Source organism: Eleutherodactylus coqui, chromosome 1 (genome assembly GCF_035609145.1).
Source record: "Eleutherodactylus coqui strain aEleCoq1 chromosome 1, aEleCoq1.hap1, whole genome shotgun sequence".
In the NCBI taxonomy this organism is placed as follows: domain Eukaryota; kingdom Metazoa; phylum Chordata; class Amphibia; order Anura; family Eleutherodactylidae; genus Eleutherodactylus; species Eleutherodactylus coqui.
Window position 1 is genome coordinate 525,780,489 of NC_089837.1, and position 26,092 is coordinate 525,806,580.

Sequence of the window (26,092 nt, forward strand, 5' to 3'; positions counted from 1 at the left end):
ACAACAACAGTTTCCTTTTAGACAGCTTTCTTACAGCTGTGGTGCCCATAGCAACCAATCACAGCGCAGCTTTCATTTCTTATACTGCTGAGGTAAAGTGAAAACTGCGCTGTGATTGGTTGCTATGGCCAACAACAACAGTTTCCTTTTAGACCGCTTTCCTAAGAGTGCGGTGCGGCCTACTTCTCCACAGCCTTCCCCGTGTTATCAGTCACACATATGTAGGGAAATAGGAATTTGCTGATTATCCCACTACAGTCCTCTTCTCCTCATTCTCAAATAGCTGATAACACGGAGCAATAGACAACATTTACCACCAGGAGATGTTGGAGCACGTGGTGGATCACTGGGATGATGTCGCCACTTTATCTCATGACAGCGATGGGAATAATTATAACCGTTCTGCGGACTATTTTGTTTTGGACGATCCGCAAAATACGTGTTTCACAGATTACTTTTGCTGAGCTTCACATTTCTGGTTCCATTAGATATTGTTTTTCCCCCTCAGACTAACTTCAAACATCGAGCATGATATGAGGCCGTGAAGGCCGCGCCCATATCGCGCTCCCCGCCATGTGAATTCCCCATTGTGGCGTGGCCTCATTATGGTAAAACGGCCATCACTTCGGGGAAAGAAGCTGTCCCCTGCCGCAGCGTTCAGAGGATGGCGGAGTTTCTTCTATTGAAAACAATGGGCGCCTCGTTGCGAGATCACGCAGAAAGATAGAACGCACCCCGATTTCTTTCCCGCATCACATTGCGCTACGATTCAGGAAAACATGGTGCGTGTGCGTGACCCGATTCAAAGCAATAGGCCTGAGGGGTGGAGTGTCACAGAATCCTTCCTCCACAGATCTCTACGTCACCCAGAGAAGCTGCCCGCCAGACTTCATGTTTCTGACTTCCGTAGTTTCAGCTCCGCGGCGATGAATCCGTCAGGCCGGACATTTCCCAGCCGGAGTAGACTTGCAGGAGGGCGGTTCTTCACACGGTTGTTCTAGGTGGCGGTTCCAGAGTGGGTTCCGCTAGCAGTCTGGTGGTCCGCGCAGCTGAAGGGAATACTAGGAATGTAGTTTATAAAGAGGTCCTTCACTGATCAGGATTATAATACAGGGATTAGGAGAAGGGTTTATATGATAAACACCAAAGATAAAGGCTTTTAGTAAGGTGACCAGACGTCCGATTTGGGCAAGACCGTCTCGCTTTGGTACGCTGTGTCACACTTGACAGCCATTTGTCCTGCTTTTGGAACATCTGGTCACCATTACAGTGATTACCAGCTTGAGGGCCATGGTTCACGGGCTGGTAATCACTCTGCAGTGCCACGGCTAGATGCACACACTGACAGCAGTGTGCATCCAAGATCTTCCTCCCCTCCTCCCCTGACCTCTTATCCTTCATTCCACAGGTGGAGAAGGTGCTTCTGCGGTCGCACACACTTCCGCCCACAGAAGCGCTAAGAAGAAGAGCAGCGATGCTTTGAAAAAGAGGAGAAGGCAAGTATATGGGGGGACTCTGTTACTACTGGGGCCACTCTGGGGGTCACCATTATTCTGGGGCATCTGTGGGGGTCACAATTATGACCGAGGCCACTGTGGGGGTCCCTATTACTACAGGGGCACTGTTGAGAGTCACTATTACTACTGAGGCCACTATGGAGGTCACTATTACTACTGGGGCTGATATAGAGGACACTATTATTACTGGGGCAGATAAAAGGGAACACTATTACTACTGAGGCCACTGTGGGGGTCACTATTACTACTTTGGCTGATATAGAGGACACTTATTACTGAGGCAGATAAAGGGGAACAATATTACTACTGAGCCCACTGTAGGGGTCACAATTACTGCTGAGGCCACTGTGGGGGTCCCTATTACTACAGGGGCACTGTGGAGTTTTACTATTACTACTGGGGCCACTGTGGGGGTCACTATTACTACAGGGGCACTGTGGAGTTTTACTATTACTACTGGGGCCACTGTGGGGGTCACTATTACTACTAGGGCCGATATAGAGGACACTTATTACTGGGGCCACTGTGGGGGTCTCTTACTACTGGTGCTGATATAGACGACACTATTACTACCGGGACCGATAAAGGGAACACTTTTACTACTAAGCCCACTGTGGAGGTCACTATTTCTACTGGGGCATCTGTGGGGGTCCCTTTCACTACCGAGGCCACTGTGGGGGTCTTTATTACTACAGAGGCACTGTGGAGGTTCAGTATTACTACTAAGGCCATTGTGGAGGTCACTATTACTACTGGGGCCGATATAGAGGACACTATTATTACTGAGGCCACTGTGGGGGTCACTATTACTGCTGGGGCTGATAAAGGGAACACTATTACTACTGAGGCCACTGCGGGGGTCACTATTACTACTGATGAAACTGCACGTGGCAGCGTACCTTAAGCTGAATTACGGTATATTTACAAGTTGGCAAAAATGCTGCGGAATGTCCGCAGTGGAAATTTACACTATAAATCCACAGTATTTCCGTATCCAAAAAGCAGTCAAACTCCACACCATTAGTGCAGATTCTGACTGGTACCCGCTGCTGACCTCATACTACCATATTGACCCGTTCGTTATGCAAACATAAAAGGTTTAAAAAGTGGTGGTTGTGAACATCTAAATCTGCTCGGTTTGGTGATTATTTAGAGGGTCACTTTGTATTAGGAGCAGATATCTAATATAAAAAAGCCTACAGGTCTCTGTCTGTCTCTTTCCCTCTGTTTGTCTCTCTCTCTCTCTGTTTCTGTCTGTCTGTCTCAGTGTCGCTCTGACTCTCTGTCTCTCTTTCTGTCTATTGCTCTCTCTCGCTTTCTCTGTGTCTCTCTATCGCTCTCTCTTTCCGTCTGCCTAACACTCTCTATCGCTCTTGGTTGGGCAGTGTATGCTGTGTTGCTTAGCAACACTTCACTTATTCCAGCGCATGCCTGAAGCACAACAGCGCCACTCATAGACTAACAGTGTAACTTTCACCCCGCCTGACAGTCCCTGAATGTATTAAACTGACATGTGATGATTTTCCGGCAGCGGTGAGCGTGTGTGTCATCTAATGACACCAACATCATACACCAAAGGTACAGCACAGGGGGCAAAGTGTGGTTACCACAGGGTACTAGAGCCTCCATACCCACCTGTATCGCATCTTGTATCCAAGCTAGAGGCAATACAACAGGGTACCAGAGCCTCCATGCCCACCTGTATAACATCTTGTATCCAAGCTAAAAGTGGTACAACAGGGCACTAGAGCCTCCATGCCCGCCTGTATCACATTTTGTATCCAAGCTAGAAGTGGTACAACAGGGCACTAGAGCCTCCATGCCCGCCTGTATTACATCTTGTATCCAAGCTAGAGGTGGTACAACAGGGTACTAAAGCCTCCATGCCCACCCTTATCACATCTTGTATCCAAGCTAGAGGTTGTGCAACAGGGTACTAAAGCCTCCATGCCCCCTGTATCACATCTTGTATCCAAGCTAGAGCTGGTACAACAGGGTACTAGAGCCTCCATGCCCACCTGTATCACATCTTGTATCCAAGCTAGAGGCGGTACAACAGGGTACTAGAGCCTCCATGCCCACCTGTATCACATCTTGTATCCAAGCTAAAAGTGGTACAACAGGGCACTAGAGCCTCCCTGCCCGCCTGTATCACATTTTGTATCCAAGCTAGAGGCGGTACAACAGGGTACTAAAGCCTCCATGCCCACCTGTATCACATCTTGTATCCAAGCTAGAGGCGGTACAACAGGGTACTAAAGCCTCCATGCCCCCCTGTATCACATCTTGTATCCAAGCTAGAGGCGGTACAACAGGGTACTAAAGCCTCCATGCCCCCTGTATCACATCTTGTATCCAAGCTAGAGGCAGTATAACAGGGTACTAGAGCCTCCATGCCCACCTGTATCACATCTTGTATCCAAGCTAGAAGTGGTACAACAGGGCACTAGAGCCTCCCTGCCCGCCTGTATCACATTTTGTATCCATGCTAGAAGTGGTACAACAGGGCACTAGAGCCTCCATGCCCGCCCGTATCACATCTTGTATCCAAGCTAAAAGTGGTACAACAGGGCACTAGAGCCTCCATGCCCACCTGTATCACATCTTGTATCCAAGCTAAAAGTGGTACAACAGGACACTAGAGCCTCCATGCCCGCCTGTATCGCATCTTGTATCCAAGCTAAAAGTGGTACAACAGGGCACTAGAGCCTCCATGCCCACCTGTATCACATCTTGTATCCAAACTAGTACCCTTATGACCCGGCGGCCACGGCAGTGTGACACTGTTGTGGGGGCTTCCTGTGACCCCCTTGTGTGAGTGGCGCAGCATTATCCTGCTGGAAAATGGAGTTGTGATTGCAGACATAGTGGAGTGAACAAGGGGTTAATGTAGGCAGCAGCACAGATGTGTATTCTTTGGCTTCAGGTTGTGAAGCTTCTCCCATCCTGGAGCCTGACTCCTCCCACACATGTGACTGGTCACGTGGTTATGACATCATCAGAGGACTTTTACTCACCAGTGTTTACGGTTTCCTTGCTGCTCGCCCCCCGGGTTCCTTTGTGTTTGCCATACTGCTCGCCCCCCCGGGTTCCTTTGTGTTTGCTGTGCTGCTCGCCCCTCGGGTTCCTCTCCTGCGGCGTCTTATCTGTGTTTCTGAAGCCACCGGTAAGTGTCGTCGCTGTAAGTACTGGATGGAGGCCGGACACCATTTTGTTGGTGGGTTACTGTGTGCACAGAGCTGGTGGCCGGGGGTCCGCAGATCCCCAATAACTAGATGCATCCTGTATGAGGGGATGTTGGCGTTGTACCGCGCTGTGCTGTATGTGATGTCCGTACGGGCTGTACTTTACATCTCTTCTCCCTCAGCCCTCGTCTCGGGATGGCGCACATCTGTACGGAGCGCGGACGGATATCGGAGTTCATATTACATTCATTGATGATGAGTAAAGACAAAACCGAGGTGACCGGGAAGATCCTGAACCTCACCCTGGAGATCATCTTCCTGCTGACCGGAGAGGTGAGGCGGGAGCCACATCCAGAGCTGCACTCCTAGTTCTGCTGCTGTCCTTGCTTGTTCTGTGCATGCAAGAACTCACGTGTTACTGCTGCCCCCCGCTGGTTCACTGTTGGTATAAAACATGCTCTGCTGCACTGCATTGTAGGAGATGGATTTATGAACTAACCGGGTATAAACACTACATCTCGGAGTGATGGTCCGCTCCCGGATCATAACCTCCTCTCTTTCTCTGTCACGCTCCCTAACATCTCTCCACACCCACCTACCTACCGTACCTACAGGAACCTTAAGGCCATTCACACCCAGGACTTTGGTGAATCCCTACAGTCCTCTCTGTCCCCTATCTCTCTCCTCACCTGCCCCAACCTGGCTGCCCCTCGCTACAACACCGCTCTCAAACATGCCCTGGATGAAGCGGCGCCCCCCAGGACCCGAGCCATCCGATGTAGAACGTGCCAACCCTGGCTCACGCCTCAAACACGCTTCATCTGGCGGTGCTCTAGAAGTGCTGAACGGCTGTGGAGGAAATCGCAAACGTCCGCAGACTTCCTCCACTACAAATTCATGCTCAGAACCTACAACCTCGCCCTCCACCGCGCCAAAGAAGTCTACTTCACCTCTCTAGTCTCCTCACTATCCCACAACCCTAAACGGCTCTTTGATACTTTTCACTCCCTTCTCAGCCCTAAACCGCAGCCCCCGGTGACGGATCTCAGTGCTGAAGAGCTGGCTGCTTACTTCAAAAAGAAAATTGATGACATCCGTCAGGAAATAACTTCCCAACCCCAGACTAGCCCGGACCCTAGTCTTGTCAGTCCTGCTCACTGTCTGTACTCAGACCAGCGACAGAGGAAGAAGTCTCCAAATTGCTCTTCTCTGCTCGCCCCACCACCTGCGCTAGCGACCCTCTCCCCTCACACCTCCTCCGCTCCCTCTCCCCAGCGGTCATCTGCCATCTCACCACTATATTTAACCTCTCTCTGACCTCTGGCATCTTTCCCTCTTCTTTCAAACACTCCATCATATCCCCACTGCTAAAGAAGCCGACTCTGGACGCGACTGATGCTGCCAACTATCAACCCATCTCAAACCTCCGCTTCATCTCCAAACTACTAGAACGCCTGGTTTACTCCCGCCTTGTAAGCTACCTATCAGAGCACTCTCTCCTAGATCCCCTACAGTCTGGCTTCCGACCCCAACAATCGACAGAAACTGCCCTTACAAGGGTATCCAATGACTTGCTGACAGCCAAATCGAGGGGCAATTACTCCCTACTGATCCTCCTCGATCTCTCCACAGCATTCGACACTGACCACAAACTCCTCCTCAGTATGCTTCGCTCCATCGGCCTAAAGGACGCTGCTCTCTCCTGGTTCTCCTCCTACCTATCTGACCGCTCTTTCAGCGTCTCCTTTGCTGGCTCTACCTCCCCTCCTCTTCCCCTTGCTGTTGGGGTCCCCCAGGGCTCGGTCCTGAGCCCCCTCCTCTCCTCTTTGCTGTTGGGGTCCCCCAGGGCTCGGTCCTGGGCCCCCTCCTCTCCTCTTTGCTGTTGGGGTTCCCCAGGGCTCGGTCCTCGGCCCCCTCCTTTTCTCTATCTACACAGCCCCAATTGGACAAACCATCAGGAGATTTGGCCTCCAATACCACCTGTATGCTGACGACACCCAGCTATACACCTCTTCCCGTGACATCTCTGCACCTTTCCTCCAAAACATCACCGACTGTCTGTCCGCTGTCTCTAACACCATGTCCTCTCTCTGCCTAAAACTAAACCTCTCTAAAACTGACTTACTGGTATTTCCACCCTCCACTAACCGACCTCTTCTTGACATCTCCATCTCAGTGTGTGGCGCCACCATAACTCCTAGACAGCATGCCCGCTGCCTTGGGGTCATATTCAACTCTGATCTATCATTTACCCCCTACATCCAATTTCTGGCCTGAACATGTCAGCTGCACCTCAAGAACATCGCAAGAATCCGCTCTTTTCTCACTGTGGACATGTTAAAAACGCTCTCTGTTGCCCTCATCCACTCCCGGCTCGGTTATTACAACTCGTTGCTGATCGGCCTCCCCTGCACCAGACTCTACCCTCTCCAATCCATCCTGAATGCGGCAGCCAGGCTCATCTTCCTGTCCAGCCACTACTCGGACGCCTCTGCCCTGTGCCGGTCACTGCACTGGCTGCCCGTTAAATACAGAATTCAATTTAAACTCACTACCTTCATCCATAAAGCCCTCCACAGAGCAGCGCCCCCCTATATTGTATCCCTCATCCACAGTGCAGCGCCCCCCTATATCGCCTCCCTCATCTCAATCAATCACCCAGCCCGGGCTCTCCGCTCTGCTAACGAAACTAGACTGACGCCCCTCTAATTCGAACTTCTCATTCCTGCCTCCAAGACTTCTCCAGAGCAGCACCGGTCCTCTGGAACGCACTACCAAAGGCTACCCGGGCAATCCAGGACTCGCAGAACTTCAGGTGTGCTCTAAAAACGCACCTCTTCAGGGAGGCATACCGAATTCCCTAAACAAACCCCTCTGTACTCCGCCTGATAACATGCTCCCTGACCTACTGACTGCAATCCCTGCTAGCCATCATAAACCGCTCCTGCCGTCACACGGCTAAATGTCTGACCATTGTCTGTGTGTATAACATCCCTCACTCTCCACCTCACCATACCGGGCACATCTCCAGCCCCTTTACCTTCTGTATCCCCCCATTACTTGTAGTATGTAAGCTCGTTGGAGCAGGACCCTCACCCCTATTGTCTCCATCAGCTGATTACTATGTAACCGCGGTTCTGTAATGTTTGTACTTTTGTCTTTCTGTATCCCCCTGTCTATGTAAGCGCTGCGGAATATATTGGCGCTATATGAATAAAGATTATTATTATTATTATATCTCCCACAATGCAATACACCCTCCAGAACATTCTGTCTGTTCTCACCCCAGATCTGTCTCCATGCAGGACTTTATTCTCAGCAAGAAGCAGAAGGACTCGTCCACAGACGCCTGCCAGTTATGTGTATCCGAGGGATCGGCCGAGGAACGTTCATGCCAGGAAGAGACCCCAGAACCTGGCGAGACCACCAGCAGCGACACTCAGGAGGTGGGAGTGGTTTCTCCACAGTAAGTACCGACGCTAATGTGAAATGATTATTTCATAACCTGATGGGGTTTCCTTGTGATTGTCTCAGGTTCTGGTGCGGTGCGAGGATGTCGCCATCTTCTTCTCCCCAGAGGAGTGGGAATATATGGAAGGACATAAGGAACGTTATAAGGAGCTGGTAACAGAGAGTCATCAGTCTCCGGCTGCTGCAGGTATGTAGTCAGTGTAAAATGGCGCATTCACCTCCAAACACTATTTTACTCATATAACTTATCCTGTGCTGATCCTGAGTTACATCCTGTATTATACTCCAGAGCTGCACTCACTATTCTGCTGGTGGAGTCACTGTACATACATTACTTATCCTGTACTGACCCTGAGTTACATCCTGTATTATCCTCCAGAGCTGTACTCACTATTCTGCTGGTAGTCACTGTATACATACATTACTTATCCTGTACTGCTCCTGAGTTACATCCTGTATTATACTCCAGAGCTGCACTCACTATTCTGCTGGTGGAGTCACTGTGTAAATACATTACTTATCCTGTACTGATCCTGAGTTACATCCTGTATTATACCCCAGAGATGCACTCACTATTCTGCTGGTGGAGTCACTGTGTACATACATTACTTATCCTTTACTGATCCTGAGTTACATCCTGTATTATACCCCAGAGCTGCACTCACTATTCTGCTGGTGGAGTCACTGTGTACATACATTACTTATCCTGTACTGCTCCTGAGTTACATCCTGTATTATACCCCAGAGCTGCACTCACTATTCTGCTGGTGGAGTCACTGTGTACATACATTACTTATCCTGTACTGATCCTGAGTTACATCCTGTATTATACTCCAGAGCTGCACTCACTATTCTGCTGGTGGAGTCACTGTGTGCATACATTGCTGATCCTGTACTGATCCTTAGTTACATCCTGTATTATACTCCAGAGCTGCACTCACTATTCTGCTATTGGAGTAGAAGCTTTTTTTCCTCTAGCTGTAAAGAACGCCCCTTTGTCCTGGATATCAATAGACTCTGTGAGGGATCTCTGTATATAGTTTGGTCCTACTATTAGCAGTGGTGACATCCTGCTTATCTAGTCTCCAGCAGTACATTAAGCCTATTATATAGTCATGATAAACTCTCCACTCTGAGAACAGAAGGAGGCAGAAGGGGAACTGCATAGGGAATCCTCATCCACCACATAGTAACACGGAGCCTTATGTATATATACTCCCTTCTATCTGTCTGCTGCTGTTGGTAGCGGCCTGCTTATCTAGTCTCCAGCAGCACTATTGTTATAGAAGGCCTCAGTCTTCTGAAAGTGCATATTGCAGACTACAATTGGATACCCTGTTATTCACTTTCTTAACCCCTTAAACGGTTTGTACCAAGATTACAAGTTATCTGCCATCCACAGGATAGGGGAGAACTTGCTGATCGGTGGGCGTCCCACTGCTGAGACCCCACAGAACTACAGAAGGGGACTCCCGTGTCCTGCTCTCCTGTCACTGTGGGGGGCGCTTCTCCTCTTGCAGTGACATCGACATAAAAGAAATGCTGGTGAGCGTGAGCGGTCAGCACTCCATTCATCTCAATGGGGCTGACGGAAATACCTGAGCAGGTGATACTCCGCTATCTCCGCAGTCCCACTGAAAGTGAATGGAGCGCTGATTCCCTGGCACTACCAGCGCTGCATGCAGTCCACTCCCTACTGTGGCGGATGCAGAGAGGAGGATGGGAACACGGGATCCACATTTCGAGCATTTTCGACATTTTTGCAGTTTTTTAAAATTTTGTTTTTGTTCACTGTTTAGCATGTAGTTAAAGGGCTTCTTAAAGGGGTTTTCCAGCTGTTTAAAAACTTATGACCTGTCCATAGCATAGGTCATCAATAGCTGATTGGCAGGGGTCCTCTGCCCCGGACCCCAGATAATCAGCTGTTTCCCAGGTCGGCTGCCACCCTGTAGGGAACAGGAAGCAGATGGATTCGTACATTGTGCAGTGGCCCAGCCTGGTATTACAACAAAGCCAAAAAATGGCAGAGCTAGAGGTGTTTGCTAGACCCCTCGCTGCCATAGTAAACCACTGGCCCCCTACTATTGTATTGTGAGTCTGATGGGATGACAGGCGGAGCGCCCTCCAAAACTGCTTAGATGGCACGGCTGCAGTAAACATGGCATCTCAGGGGTTAAAATGGGGAGAGAACAATGTCCAAGAAAAGCCGCTGTCACATCCTGTCCTTAGAAACCCCGTGGACGTGACACTAATAGCTATTGAAGAGATATCTGTAGTATCTTCGGACATCTGTACATGCTTGTCTGTTCCCCACAGATGGAGACGTTCCTACAAGCCCCCCCAGGAGCTGCACGAGCCCCCTCGCATCTCCGAAGGAGGAAGATCACAAGGTGGTGATGCAGGAACCCCAGGTACAAGGCCCTGTGGTCACATGCAGACACGGCGTCCACAGACGCAGCACATTAGGTGCCCACATCTTACAATCACTGGCCGCATTGGTGACATACATCCAGAGTCTCAAAAAGGCACATATGGCACAATAAATCTGGCGCAGCCCGCTAAGCGCGTCCAGACGGACCAGATTCTTCTTGTCTGCTTGTCTTTGGATCTCAGATATGACCCCCGTCAAAACATGGCTGCTTTCTTCCAAACACAGCGCCACCCTCGTCCATAAGGTTCTGTGTGGTGTTGCTGCTCAGCTCCATTGAAGTGAGCTGAGCTGCAATACTAGACATGAGCCATGGACAAGGGTGGCGCTGTGTTTGGGAGAAAGCAGCCATGTTTTTCTAAGCCTGGACAACCCCTTTAACCCCCGTGTCGCAGCCAATCCACTGTTAACTGTAATTTCTGTGAACGCCTACTTATTATAACGGTCTTGTTCTCATGTGACAGGGTCCTCCAGCCGTAGGGACGTTACTGCCCCAGTGTAAGGAGGAAGAAATCCCAGTAGAGATCGGCTCAGGTGAGACAAGGTCACCATAAGATGAAAGGTTACTGCAAAAACGTTATCTGATTACATCTAGAAGTCCCACTGATGATGAATTACAGCACCACTGCACATCCTGCTTATCTTGTCCCGAGCAGCACAATAGGCCTATTATTTGATCATGATGATAGAGGCAGGCGAGGATCCACATTCGCGACTCACTATTTTGCCACACACTAAAAAAAAAGACTTCTGTGTTCATAGCCTCTTCCAGTCAGCAGCCTGCTTATCTAGTCTCCAGCAGTACTGCAGATCTACTGTTACAAAAACCTCAATCTTTTCTTAACATTCACTCTACACAGCACAGCTGTAAAGTGAGATGCACAATGTAGGAGGAGCATGTCCAGTGTGTGCCCTCTAGTGGTGATTGTGAGAACAATTCTGTATATTTGAAAGGAACAAATGTGGTTTGTTGAACTCATTGCCCGACATCCACAGTGAGAGGTTTATCTGAAGTACAGTGTATCTTCCTTAGATGTTTCTTGTCTACACAGTGGAGGCAGCCATATTGTGGGAGGAGCTAATATTTTTGACCCGCGCTATGTCCCATCTTCAGGAACTATATTGATGCTCTGTATACACCATGTGATCTTCCAGACTTCTATACACACGTCTGTCTGTTCCCCACAGGTGGACACATTCCTATAAATCCCCCCCAAAAGCTGCAGGAACCCCCTTGTTTCTCAGAAACGCATGGGGGAAGATAGCAGGATGATGACACGGGAACACCAGGTACAAAGTCCTGCACTGCTCGCCCAGCACACCTGTTCCCCCGCCATGCATGCAGACATGACCTTCATAGGAGCAACACATTAGGTGCCCATGCGGGTAGAATGCCAACATGGCATCATGTGGCATTGTAAACCCATCCGGGCTGTTTAGATCACAGAGTCTTTAGACTGGATACAACTGTAACAAGAAGGTTCCCAAGACTCCCTCCCTTGTGTGCGGCGGCCACGGAGCTCCACCATGTTCCCCTTCCTCCTGACTGCAGCAGGAGCCTCCCCCCACAAAGATCATTAAGTTACCCCTCTTTGTGCCCCACAGGATTTCTACACGCTAGTTTATTTCCGGAACAGGTAGAAGATGCTGCGGGGAAAGATCATCATCTCTTTCCTTCACATTTCTAGTGTCCCTTTAACCCCTTAAGGACGCAGCCTTTTTCGTTTTATCTTCCGCACTTTCAAAAAATCATAACTTCTATCTATCCATTAGGGTAGCGGTCTGAGGTCTTGCTGTTCACTGCGGGACCAGCTGGATTGATCAATGGTTCTATTTGATTTATTTACTAAAAAACGTTAAAAAAATTCTAAGAGTGAAAGGAAAACAAAAAAAATGCAATTCCGCCATCTTAGGTCATTTACACTGCAGTGAAGAGGGCACAACTCTGTGGGAAAGTACCGTTATGAAGAGACCAAATATTAGAGAGGGTTTTTTTTGTTTTTTTTTGCTGCACTACCTTTAGAAATAAAATATCCTTAATAGAGATGAGCGAGCGTACTCGGTAATGACATACTTGAGCGAGTATCGTCCTTACCGAGTACCTGCCTGCTCGCCCGCCCGCAAAGATTCGGGTGCCGGTGGGGGAGAGCGGGGGGTAACGGGGGGAGATCTCTCTCCACCGCTACCTCCTGCAGCACATCGCTCACCCCCGCCAGCATCCGAATCTTTGCGGGCGGGCGAGCAGGCAGGTACTCGGTAAGGACGATACTGGCTCAAGTATGTCATTACCGAGTACGCTCGCTCATCTCTAATCCTTAAAAAATATATATTATTTTCTGCCGCCATAACTCTTTAATTCTCCTATCGATCTAGCTCTGTGTTGTGTGTGTTTTTGTTTTTTTTTGCATGATGTCCCGTTGTTTCTATTGATCGATTTTGGAGTTCTTGGAGATGAAGTGACCAGAAAAACGCAATTCTGACGTTGTGTATTTTTTTTTTTTTTTTTACTGACAACATTGACTGTGCCGAATAAATAAAGCATCACTCTGCAGGATCAGAGTTTTACAGGTGCAGCGATACTAAATAGGTTTTTTTGATTTTGATATTTTTATTATAAATATGGGCAAAGAATTTTTTTAAAACTTTTTATTACCTTTAATACTTTTAAGTGTTTTTGTTTTTACTCAGTTGTACATTTTTTTTTTTAGTCCCCATAGGGGACCTGAAGTTGTGGTAGTTTGATCGCTCTTGCAGCATAATGTAATACCATAATATTTCGTTATGCCACGATCTGACAGGCAGTCTATCAAGACGTGCCACTGGGATGGCTTCGTAGTCAATCTGCAATGGCAGCCATGGCAACTAAACCGACGGGGGCATTTGGGACCCTTAAACTGTGGTTGGGGTATTTAAATGTTTTTCTCAGAATTGACTGTGGTATTTAAAGAGTTAAAGGGGTTGTCCCGCGCCGAAACGGGTTTTTTTTTTTCTCAATAGCCCCCCCCGTTCGGCGCGAGACAAACCCGATGCATGTGTTGAAAAAAAAAAACGGATAGTACTTACCCGAATCCCCGCGCTCCGGTGACTTCTTACTTACCTTGCGAAGATGGCCGCCGGGATCTTCACCCTCGGTGGACCGCAGGTCTTCTCCCATGGTGCACCGTGGGCTCTGTGCGGTCCATTGCCGATTCCAGCCTCCTGATTGGCTGGAATCGGCACACGTGACGGGGCGGAGCTACGAGGAGCGCTCTCCAGCACGAGCAGCCCCATTCAACACGGAGAAGACCGGACTGCGCAAGCGCGTCTAATCGGGTGATTAGACGCTGAAAATTAGACGGCACCATGGAGACGGGGACGCCAGCAACGGAGCAGGTAAGGGAATAACTTCTGTATGGCTCCTAATTAATGCACAATGTACATTACAAAGTGCATTAATATGGCCATACAGAAGTGCTGAACCCCACTTTGTTTCGCGGGACAACCCCTTTAACAGCTGTAATCAGCGTGTGTGCTGATCTTGGCTGTTGCAGGTAATTATCAGGCGTCAAAGACCGCCGAAAATGACATTGGATTGCGGGATCTACCCAAGAACCTCTATGACTATCCCCAACTCATCCCCTCACTAACTGAAAGGCTGTATTTGTACGTTGCTTCCGCTCAGCAAGTTTTAGTCTTGGTTTTCTTGACCTGAAGCAAAACCACAGCATCTTCACCTCAATTTTGGAAACTTATGATGTGGCTACAACGTGTTAGTGTCGCTAAGTCTCTGTGTACACACTCTTCCATTTAGCGACCTGCTCATCTAGGCTCTTCACATTGGTCACCACTGGTGTTTCTTCCGATGTGTTGGAAACCCGGCATGCTCTAAAGAGCCTGAGAGAGGAAAGGGCTCCCTCCGTCACAGGTTGGACCCCAGCAATGCAATTACAAGTATCTAGAGGGTTGCTGTGTGAATAGCAAGTATTTAGGGAGTAGCACATGTGAAGAAGACTTGGGTATACTAATAGATCATAGACTGAACACGAGTCAACAATGTGATGCAGCAGCCAAAAAGGCAAACACAATTCTGGGATGTATTAGGAGAAGCATAGAGTCTAGATCACATGAGGTCATTATCCCCCTCTACTCTTCCTTAGTCAGACCTCATCTGGAATACTGTGTCCAGTTCTGGGCACCACACTTTAAAAAAGACATAGACAAACTGGAGGAAGTTCAGAGGAGAGCTACCAAGATGGTAAATCCGACGCTGAGCGGGGGGTTGGACCCGATGAACCTGGAGGTCCCTTCCAACTCCACCATTCTATGGAGGCCTAACACTTTTTCTGTCAGACCTTTGTGGTAACTGAGACGTTGTGTGTCCATTTCTCACAGGTAACCATTTTTCTATGACACCGCCAGAAACCCGAGGCAGAAATGTCACTTCCCACAGCGGGGTAAAGAAAGAGAAGAAGAGGAAAGCACGTGATTCTCAGGTACAGGAATCTCATCGCACTAGTCTACCCCTTAGCCCCCTGAGGACGCAGATGAGTTTTTTGTTTCTCATATTTGAGGGTTTGTGTTCGGTTGTATTGTTTGTCACATTATTACCCCCATAACATGTAAGTCTTCTGTCAGTAGAGCTGGTGGGCTGCAGCCTGTGTTGGTATCCTCATTAGTTCCATTGTTCTTGGGAGCAGGAATGATAAAAACAACATAATGTTATGAATGTTTTCCTCCAGTGCTCACTGCGCTGCTTAGATGACATTATATTTCATTAGTTTGGACTTTCTCATATGCGGCGACATCAGTTGTATCCTTTTTTTCCCTTGTTTATACAGAGGCCGTACTTGTAATAGGGGCGAGGGTGGGGGTCAGAGGCCGTACATGTAATGGGGGCGAGGGTGGGGGTCAGAGGCCGTACATGTAATGGGGGCGAGGGTGGGGGTCAGAGGCCGTACATGTAATGGGGGCGACGGTGGGGGTCAGAGGCCGTACATGTAATGGGGGCGAGGGTGGGGGTCAGAGGCTGTACATGTAATGGGGGCGAGGGTGGGGGTCAGAGGGCGTACATATAATGGGGGCGACGGTGGGGTTCACAGGCCGTACATATAATGGGGGCGACGGTGGGGGTCACAGGCCATACATGTAATGGGGGGTGACGGTGGGGGTCACAGGCCGTACATGTAATGGGGGGTGACGGTGGGGGGTCAGAGGCCGTACATGTAATGGGGGTCGTGGTGGGGGTCACAGGCCGTACATGTAATGAGGGTCGTGGTGGGGGTCACAGGCCGTACATGTAATGGGGGCCGCGGTGGGGGTCACAGGCCGTACATGTAATGGGGGCCGCGGTGGGGGTCACAGGCCGTACATGTAATGGGGGCCGCGGTGGGGGTCACAGGCCGTACATGTAATGGGGGCCGCGGTGGGGGTCAGACGCTCCTCTCTACTGGTGGTCTGTAGGGGGCGCCCTGAGCCCAGTCACCTTGTGTGCCCCCATCCACTGGTCCCAACACCTCCTAACAGTCTGTACAGAATGACTTGGTTGGGGACAATTCATCGATATGACACTCCAGCTTCTCACATCCCAATAATGCGCCCCCCTCTGGTAACGAGGTGAAATCTCTTCTGTGCGTCGTAGAGGCGTCTAGTGGCCAACATGCTGTACATGCCAAGTTTTGCAGCAAAATGACAATGATTGTTTTGTTTTTTGTTTGTTTTAATTTTCATGCCTTTTTCCCTTTTTTTTTCTTTTAGTCCTGTGGCAATATCTGGGTGGGGGATGGCGGTTGGTCTGACGTAACTTTATTTTCTTGAGTTTTCAGTATATAACAAGGATAATCCTAGGGGAGCACAGCAGCCACCGGCAGCACATACACTTTGTGCCAGAAGCCTAACAAACACTTGCCCGTCAAGGTGCTAACTTGCTCAGGATAGGTTAGCAATAGTTGTTCGTCCGGGTCAGTCGCTGCAGCCCCCCACTGATCAGCAGAGCGGGCGCATGCTGTCAGCGCCGCAAATACACAGAGATCGGAGCAGAAGCCTCCATGCCGACCTCCTATATAGTGTCCGGCGCTTTTAACTGCAGGCACGGCTCCCGTTGATTTCAGCTGATCGTGGGGGGCGGCAGCGATGGACCCCGGCTGATCAACTATTAATGACTTATTGTGAGGATAGTATTTACTGGAAAACCCTTTTTACAGTAGTTCTCTCACTCACTGCTAACCCTGTGGCCTAGTGCCACTACACGTACCCAACCGGGTGTAAGTCTGGGGGCGTCCTTCCCTGTCAGACTCATGGCCGTACCCCAGCCTGGTCTCCCACAGAGGTCAGGCTTTCAGCCTCCTCTTAGCCTCCCTCTCGGGGAGTAGCTCCAGCTCTCTCTCAGCAGCCGCTCTGCTTTCAGCAGGGACTTCAATGTTTCTGGAGGTTTTAGCTCCTCCAGACACACCCACACAGCTGTCCTTGCTGGTTAGCACACATTCAAGGCCCCCTAAAGGCCACTTTGTGTACTGCACTTCTACAATCCCTAGTGAGACTTTAACATGCAATCTCAGGATCACTTCTCCAATACACTGCATTACTTCTGTGTTGCAGTATATTGTGCCCTGGTTGTCATTCTATTACAAGAAGTACAATGATAACATGCCTCCCACTGCCACAACAACTGAACAGCATCCTACGTTGGCATCGCCTGCAGCTCCTTGGAGGACAGTTAAATGCCACAGTTAGCATTGTGTTACTATAATTACAAGTTGCCCACAGGATAGGGGATAACTTGCTAAGACCCCCCCACTGATCTCGAAAACGGGACTCCTGTGCCCTCCATCCTCACTACAGGGTTACTGCACCCCCTGCAGTGATAAGGGCACTGAGTGGAGCGCTGGTCGCGCACTGGCGCTGCATTCACTTTTAACTGGACCGTGGAGATAGCGGAGCGGCACCCACTCGGGTATTTTCGTCACTCCATTGAAATGCATTGTGCGCTAACCATACATGCTTGGCCAGCGCTGCATTCATATTGACGTCACTGCAGAGAGAAGCGACCCCACAGTAACAGGCAGAGCGGGACAAGAGTCACACTCTCAAGATCAGTGGGGGTTTCAGTGGTGAGACCCTCCCAACCAGGCAGCAAGTTCTTCCCTATGCTGTGCATAGAAGATAACTTGTAATTGTGGTACAACTCCTCTAATGCTGTCTGTGGTTAAAAAGTACAGTTACAGTTAAAAATTGGATGGGAGAACCCAAAGATTTCCTGCATGACTGGAACGGTGGTTGAGCATGTGCACCGCTGCTGCATTCACTTCTTCACTGGGGCTGCCGGAGATAGCGGAGTGCTTGAACTCCATGAGTGGATGCATGGATGCTTCACTGCCACTCCATTCGGGGACTGCATGATCTGAGACCCTGATTCTTGTGATGCGTGGGGTCTCCAGTAGCTGAACCTTCACTCATCAGGTAGTTATATCCTATTTTGTGGATAGGGGATAACTTAATTTGGTGGAAGAACACCTTTTAAGGGGTTTTCTGCCCTCTTTTTCATTGATGACCTATCCTCTAGAAAGGTCATCAGTAGTTGATGGACAAGGTGTCCACTGCTCAGTACCACCGCCCATCAGCTAATTATCCGGCCCACTGTCTATAATTAATGGGTAGTGGGAGGAATCCTAATCTACCGCATAAAACACTATGTAGTCAGGTAATTGCTCTGTGAGAAAACACTGGAAACCCAATAGTCTCTTGTTGGGGCCCGACACTTGCAGATTTGTGGGGAAAGAGACTCAAAACTTTGCAGGCAAAATGAAGTCTGATTGCTGTGACTCCTCTTGTATTACAGGCTGAAGCTGGAGACAAGCCACTGCCCATCAGGTGTAAAGAGGAACCAAATACTTCTGAAATTATCTTGGGTGAGTAAAGAAACCCTGTCCTTTAGTAATGTACCTCCATAGTGCAGGACACGCCAGCTAGCAAGTACTGGGCACTTCTTACAATGCTGAGCAGCTAAGCATGGGTGGGGCTGTACTGGGAGTCAGAACTCAGCGTGGGTGGGACTTGCCTAGGACTGAGAACTCGGCGTGGGTGGGGCTGTACTGGAAGTGAGAACTTGGCATGGGTGGGGCTAAACTGAGACTCTGAAAATACAACTTCCATTATGCCATTGTTCTGTTTTGTGAGGTCAGAGCATAAAGTCATCATATCCATAGCATACCGAAATCCTAGAAATAGCAGTCTTCGCCAACTTGCATGCATTAAATATGACTCTGTGGCCACCTTCTCACCTATGAATCTATTGCAGGCCCACCAACTAGCTGGAAGATCCAACCTGACTCCCCCCATGTGTTAGTTCCTGTCCAACATAAAAATGGAGATAACCCAAGTAACCTGGACGGAAGCACTTCCAGTGACATTCACCCCATAGCGGTAATAGTAAAACCTCAATCTGTTCTGAGCCTCAGACCGCCCCGGAAAGACAAATCAGACCAACAACCGCACCCGTTTAGTCAAGAACCTGGAGGAGATACCCCCTCCAGTAGCCTAATGAAGTTCGAAGATGGGGATGGAAACGAGCTGGCGGTAGTGTATGTTTGCAAGCAGTGCGGGCAGAACTTTGAAAACAAGATCGACCTGACCGCTCATGAGCAGATGCTCCATTGTGCATTGTGTCAGAAGTGCTTCAAGGACAAGTCCGCCCTGGTGGTCCACCAGTGGGCTTTTCACATGCCCAAACCCAATACAAAGGAGCCCAAATATCCACCCAAGGATGAAGGGCCGTTCTCTTGCAACGAATGCGGTAAGTCATTACTGAGCAAATCGGGCTTCGAAAGGCATCAGAGCATCCACACGGGCGCCTTCCCCTGTCCGGAGTGCGGGAAGTGTCTCACGGACCGCTCGGGTCTCATTAGACATAGGAGGACTCACACAGTAGAGAGGTCCTTTCCTTGTTTAGATTGTGGCAGACGGTTCACACGGAGGAACCACCTCATGTCTCATCAGAGTGTCCACAAGGAATCGATTTCTCCAACTGCGGAAAATGATTTTCAGTGAAGTCGATCCTGGAAGCCCATCGGGTCTTGAACCAATCAAGTGCAGAAGCAAAAGAGCAGTAAAACCCAACAGACACTGCTACAGTATGGGTTCTACATGGAAGCCGCTTGTGGCGGGGACAACCGTTTTCCTGTGTCAGCAGACTCCACCCCTTTTTCATATTTTTTTATTCTATTAGTTGACCAGTGGTCACATGCTCAGAATCTTCAATTTTCATGCCTTTATCTTTGCTCTGAATTGGAAAGGTGGACTGATAGGACCAATGACATCCCTACTGCTGTCCATAGCCCCTGACTGAACTAAATATTGCATTAAAGTGGCTGTTCGGCCACTTAAATTAAAAAAAACAAAAAAACCCTCTTTATTTCTTTCAATACTTTAAAGCAGCGTTTCCCAAACTGTGCCCCGCGGAGCCCCTGGGGCTCCACAAGCGACAGTCAGGGCCCCCGAGGGAGGGTCTAGGTTTCCTAGCACAACTCACAGCTGTAGCAGTGTCCAGGCAGGCTTTACTAAGGAACAGGACATGTGGTGGCAGATCACATGAGCTAGCTCCAGTCATGTGATCCGCTTTTCTATGTCACCGCAGGTCCTGTTCCTCACGAAAGAATGCCCGGATGGCATATTAACAATTTCTGTAACAGCTCAGCAGTATTCAGCAATTCCAGCAAGCTGATTGGTTCTGATTCACAATTCCAGCAACCTGATTGGTTGTTTGGGTTGGCTGATTCAACCTGATTGGTTGTTTTTGGGTTGGCTGATTCAACCTGATTGGTTGTTTGGGTTGGCTGATTCAACCTGATTGGTTGTTTGGGCTGGCTGATTCAACCTGATTGGTTGTTAGGGCTGAGCTGCTATAGAAACTGTTAATATGCTCCCAAATGCTGTTGCAGGGGTAAATAGAGCAGGGCGCAATGGAGGGGTGGTACTAGGAGACACCAATTCCTACTGGGGCTACCAATATAGGGGGTCACTATTATTACTCCGCTCTATTGGTCTAAAGGACACTGCTCTCTCCTGGTTCTTTTCCTACCTCTCTGACCGCTCTTTCAGTGTTTCCTTTGCTGGTTCTATCTCCGCTCCACTTCCTCTCACTGTCGGGGTCCCCCAGGGCTCGGTCCTTGGTCCCCTTCTCTTCTCTATCTATACTGCCCCAATTGGTCAAACCATCCACAAATTTGGCCTCCAATACCATCTCTACGCTGACGACACCCAACTATACACCTCCTCTCGTGAGATCTCTGGACCATTCCTCCAAAATATCACCGACTGTCTGTCCGCTGTCTCTAACACTATGTCCTCCTTTTTTTCGAACTAAACCTCTCTAAAACTGACCTCCTTGTCTTTCCACCTTCTAACTGACCTCCTCTCAACATCTCCATTCCAGTGTCTGGCACCATCATAACCCCCAGACAGCAAGCCCGCTGCTTTGGGGTCACACTGGACTCTGACCTCTCCTTTGCCCCCCATATCCAATCTCTGGCCCAAACATGCCACATGCACCTCAGAAATATTGCTAAAATACGTCCGTCCTAACCACGGACACGCTAAAGACGCTCGTGGTTGCCCTCATCCACTCCCGGCTTGACTACTGCAACTCGCTACTCATTGGCCTCCCCCGCACTAGACTCGCTCCGCTCCAATCCATACTAAATGCAGCAGCTAGACTCATTTTTCTATCCAGCCGTTACTCAGACGCCTCTGCATTATGCCAGTCGCTGCATTGGCTGCCCATCCACTGCAGAACTAAATTTAAATTCCTCTACCTTCTCACTCACTCCTCATCTATATCTACCAAAACCCAGGAGGCAGGATACAAGGTGCTTTCACGCTGGTACAGGGTGCCCACCCGTCTCAACCAAATATATCCATCGGTCTCCCCATTGTGCTGGAGATGCCGTACGGACAGAGGGACCTTCTTACACATCTTTTGGGACTTATGCTGGCAAGCTTTTAGACGGAGGTCTGGAAGATTACTTCTAAATTTACTCAATATCAGTAGTACGCCACCTGGTCGCCGCAGCGAGGTCCTGCATACCGAGATCCTAGCGCCAAACCACCCCACCTTCGATAGCTTTATGGCTTAACACAATTCAGGGGATTCTGGAGATGGAGGACCTTACGGCTACACTCAAAGGCAGCCCAGAAAAGTTCATGAAGACCTGGTTCTGCTGGCTTGAGTTTCAGAACTCAGTAGAATACCAAAGACTACTAGAAGCCAACTACTCAAGGTCATAGTCTACCACCACCCTCTCCCCCCTCACCCCAATCATACCCCATATCCCCTTTACCCAACCCTAAACGTCCCCTATGTATCCTGTCCTGTGTCTTAGTTTACTTTCGTTTTTGATAAGGTTGTTGGAGTTGGAAACACATTCAATTGTTTTCTTTTCTTTAAGACCTGGCACAGAGGAGGTTGCCCACACGCTTAAGTTCAAAGTCCACCCAAAGCCAAGAATGTGTAAACATTAATGTCTTCTTTACCAACCAGTTAAAAAGAAAAGCATCAGCAGGAACATAACGAGGACTAAAGTATTGTATCGTATAAACGCATTCAGACGACCTTTAACCTTATATGTATTACATTTGAAAACGATAAATAAAGAATTTATAAACTCCTCTACCTCACCCACAAAGCTCTGCATGGCGCCGCACCACCATACATCGCCTCCCTACTGTCAGTATACCACCCAGCCGGCTCACTCCGATCCGCTAACACACTCAGACTAAACCCACCTCTAATACAAAGCTCACACACTCGCCTCCAGGACTTCACCAGAGCTGCACCCATCCTCTGGAACGCTCTACCCCAAGGTATCCGGACAATTCCCAATGCACGAAATTTCAGACGCACCCTAAAAATGCACCTCTTCAGGGAAGCATACCAAATCCCATGACCTAGTTCCCCATCCCTCCCTATGGATCCCCACACCTTCCACCCTGCCTATCACATACAACCTCTACCCCTGCTCCTCCTTACCGTCCCACCCAGTTTGCTTCCTAATAACTGATTTCCACATGAAATCCCCTACTGCCTGTGTTCCCCATGACTCGCTCCCCTCCCCCTCCTGTATCAACCCCACCTCAATTGTTTCTAGCTGATTGTACCTCACATTGTAATTGTTGTATTGTTTGCCTTTATCCCATGCTTGTAAGCGCTGCGGAATAAGTTGGCGGTATACGAATAAAGATTATTATTATTATTACACGGGGAGAATTTGCTGTGGAAGAAATCTGCACAAAACCCGTGCGGATATTAGCATGTGATGCGGGATTTAGTTCTGCAGCATTTTAAATATAAAGTATATCAATAGCCCCTCCAGCGCTCCTGGTTTTTTTAAAACGGCCCTGTCCTTTTTATAACGATGGAGGTAAAAATAATAATTTGTGATAAGCCACGCCCCTAACCCCTCCCTTGGCCACACCTCTGTCCCACTTTGGGGCTCCATGAGAAACTTTTGCTTCAAAAAGAACTCCATGGCTGAAAAAGTTTGGGATCCGCTGCTTTAAAGTATTCTAATTCCCTTCCGCTCCTCATCTAATGCTTCCTGGACTTTCCCACTGGTCTCCAGAAGTCCTGGTCCCTGTTGACCTGAACATGTGATTGCTGCAGCCAATCACTAACCACTGCGGTAACCTGCTACAGCCACTCATTGGCTGCAGCAGTCACATGTTCTTGTCAACAGGGACTAGGAAATATGGAAAGCAGTGAGGAACCCAGGAAATACCGGCGGTGACTGACCTGGAGGCGGAAGCTAATATTTTAGGGACTTATGACTCTTTACAAGAAGAAATCAGCGCCGTACTCGTGACTTACCGTCTGAGGACTGATCCTAACATTGGTCTTCACATGTAGAAGAGGCCACAGTGTGAGGAATAGACTTCTGCCGGAGGGATTGTTATTTGTAGCCATGGATGTAGTAAATTCACGGTTTTCTAAGTGATCCCAAACTTATCTTGCCCACCATAGGCCGAGACCCAAACTTTCCATTTTTCTGTATTGCCCCTGCGGTACATCCCATTGCACCCCGTCTCTGGCAGGGTATAATGGGAGTACTAAGATGGCGGACCTTAGGGCCTTCAGTAGTGATGAAGTGGGGCTTAAAATAAATATATGCGTCCCTGCCTGCCGTATCAACACCTTGGCACCAATCAGGAGACAGAGGAAGCAGTCTCCCTCTGACTAACCACTTAAATGCTGCAGTCAATATTGACTGCAGCATCTGAGGTGTTAGAGGGGTATTCCAGAGCTTTACTAGTGATGACCAAGCCTGAGGATAGGTCATCAATAGTAAAGTCCTGGAAAACCCCTTTAAATGGCTGGGATTGGCATTATCTGTAATTCTGGCTGCTGTAGACCGGTATCAGCCACCACTTATGGAGCGGCTCAGCTCCTCCGCGGCTTCATGTTGGCACTGCCCACCCCAGACATGTATATATTGGGACCAGTTCTGGGGCTCTATCACTCCGGGTCTTATCTTATCTACAGATGTTATTTTGATGAAATATTTTAATAAATTGCAGTTTTTGAGGCCTGCGGTGTATTATTCTTGTGGGTTGTATATATTGGAGGGGGTTTTGGGGTTCCCCTTTGAATATGACTGTTTACTACATAACACTAGAACATTCAGTTCTTTTACGCTCATCGGGTCTTGTTATTAATAACGGCCCGCCACAGTTCATGTCTCCGCGGTCCTGCAGGGGATATTACTAACGGCCCGCCGCGGTTCATGTCTCCGCGGTCCTGCAGGGGATATTACTAACGGCCCGCCGCGGTTCATGTCTCCGCGGTCCTGCAGGGGATATTACTAACGGCCCGCCGCGGTTCATGTCTCCGCGGTCCTGCAGGGGATATTACTAACGGCCCGCCGCGGTTCATGTCTCCACGGTCCTGCAGGAGATATTACTAACGGCCTGCCGCGGTTCACGTCTCCGCGCTCCTGCAGGAGATATTACTAACGGCCCGCCGCGGTTCATGTCTCCGTGGTCCTGCACAAGATATTACTAACGGCCTGCCGCGGTTCACGTCTCCGTGCTCCTGCAGGGGATATTACTAACGGCCCGCCGTGGTTCACGTCTCCGTGCTCCTGCAGGGGATATTACTAACGGCCCGTCGCGGTTCACGTCTCCGCGCTCCTGCAGGGGATATTACTAACGGCCCGCCGCGGTTTATGTCTCCGTGGTCCTGCAGGAGATATTACTAACGGCCCGCCACGGTTCACGTCTCTGTGCTCCTGCAGGGGATATTACTAACGGCCCGCCGCGGTTCATGTCTCCGTGCTCCTGCAGGAGATATTACTAACGGCCCGCCGCGGTTCACGTCTCCGTGCTCCTGCAGGAGATATTACTAACGGCCCGCCGCAGTTCATGTCTCCGTGGTCCTGCAGGAGATATTACTAACGGCCCGCCATGGTTCACGTCTCTGTGCTCCTGCAGGAGATATTACTAATGGCCCGCCGTGGTTCACGTCTCCGCGCTCCTGCAGGAGATATTACTAACGGCCTGCCGCGGTTCACGTCTCCGTGCTCCTGCAGGGGATATTACTAACGGCCCGCCGTGGTTCACGTCCCCGCGCTCCTGCAGGGGATATTACTAACGGCCCGCCGTGGTTCACGTCTCTGTGCTCCTGCAGGGGATATTACTAACGGCCTGCCGCGGTTCACGTCTCCGCGCTCCTGCAGGAGATAATACTAACGGCCCGCCGTGGTTCATGTCTCCGCGCTCCTGCAGGAGATATTACTAACGGCCCGCCACAGTTCACGTTTTCGCGCTCCTGCAGGAGATATTACTAACAGCCCGCCGCGGTTCATGTCTCCGTGCTCCTGCAGGAGATATTACTAACGGCCCGCCGCGGTTCATGTCTCCGTGGTCCTGCAGGAGATATTACTAACGGCCCGCCACGGTTCACATTTTCGCGCTCCTGCAGGAGATATTACTAACGGCCCGCCACGATTCACTTTTTCGCGCTCCTGCAGGAGATATTACTAACGGCCCGCCGCGGTTCATGTCTCTGTGGTCCTGCAGGAGATATTACTAACGGCCCGCCACGGTTCACGTTTTCGCGCTCCTGCAGGAGATATTACTAACGGCCCGCCGCCGTTCATGTCTCCGCACTCCTGCAGGAGATATTACTAACGGCCCGCCGCGGTTCACGTCTCCGCGTCCTGCAGGAGATATTACTAACGGCCCGCCACAGTTCACATCTCTGCGCTCCTGCAGGAGACATTACTAACGGCCCGCCGTGGTTCATGTCTCCGCGCTCCTGCAGGAGATATTACTAACGGCCCGCCGCGGTTCATGTCTCCGCGCTCCTGCAGGGGATATTCCCATTTTTATTTTCAAAAACAAATGCATACGACGAAAAAGACGTCTGATCCGTGGCGCTTGTGGACCCCAGTGGAAGAAGAGACTCCATGGACAGGACATTGATATACGCTGTATGGCCACCAGACCCGGCCCTCTCAGGATTGGCG

At 49.6% G+C, this 26,092-nt stretch overlaps 1 protein-coding gene across 1 annotated transcript; it reads left to right on the top strand.

The window, feature by feature from the left end:
- Window positions 1-4,525: 4,525 nt before the first annotated feature.
- Window positions 4,526-24,152, top strand: LOC136589946 (oocyte zinc finger protein XlCOF8.4-like). The gene is made up of 9 exons (XM_066588338.1): window positions 4,526-4,683; window positions 4,885-5,035; window positions 8,008-8,148; window positions 8,237-8,360; window positions 10,490-10,584; window positions 11,066-11,135; window positions 14,973-15,073; window positions 18,415-18,484; window positions 18,874-24,152. Exons 2-9 carry the CDS (start codon window positions 4,898-4,900, stop codon window positions 19,620-19,622), a joined length of 1,488 nt encoding a protein of 495 aa, XP_066444435.1. The 5' UTR covers window positions 4,526-4,683; window positions 4,885-4,897; the 3' UTR covers window positions 19,623-24,152.
- The last annotated feature ends 1,940 nt before the right edge of the window (window positions 24,153-26,092 follow it).

Excerpts from the sequence above, each read along its gene's own strand:
- LOC136589946 (XM_066588338.1), top strand. The coding sequence starts at position 4,898 with ATGGCGCACATCTGTACGGAGCGCGGACGGATATCGGAGTTCATATTA. Across the intron at positions 5,036-8,007 it reads TCTTCCTGCTGACCGGAGAG|GACTTTATTCTCAGCAAGAA; the intron begins GTGAGGCGGGAG and ends GTCTCCATGCAG. Across the intron at positions 15,074-18,414 it reads GGAAAGCACGTGATTCTCAG|GCTGAAGCTGGAGACAAGCC; the intron begins GTACAGGAATCT and ends CTTGTATTACAG.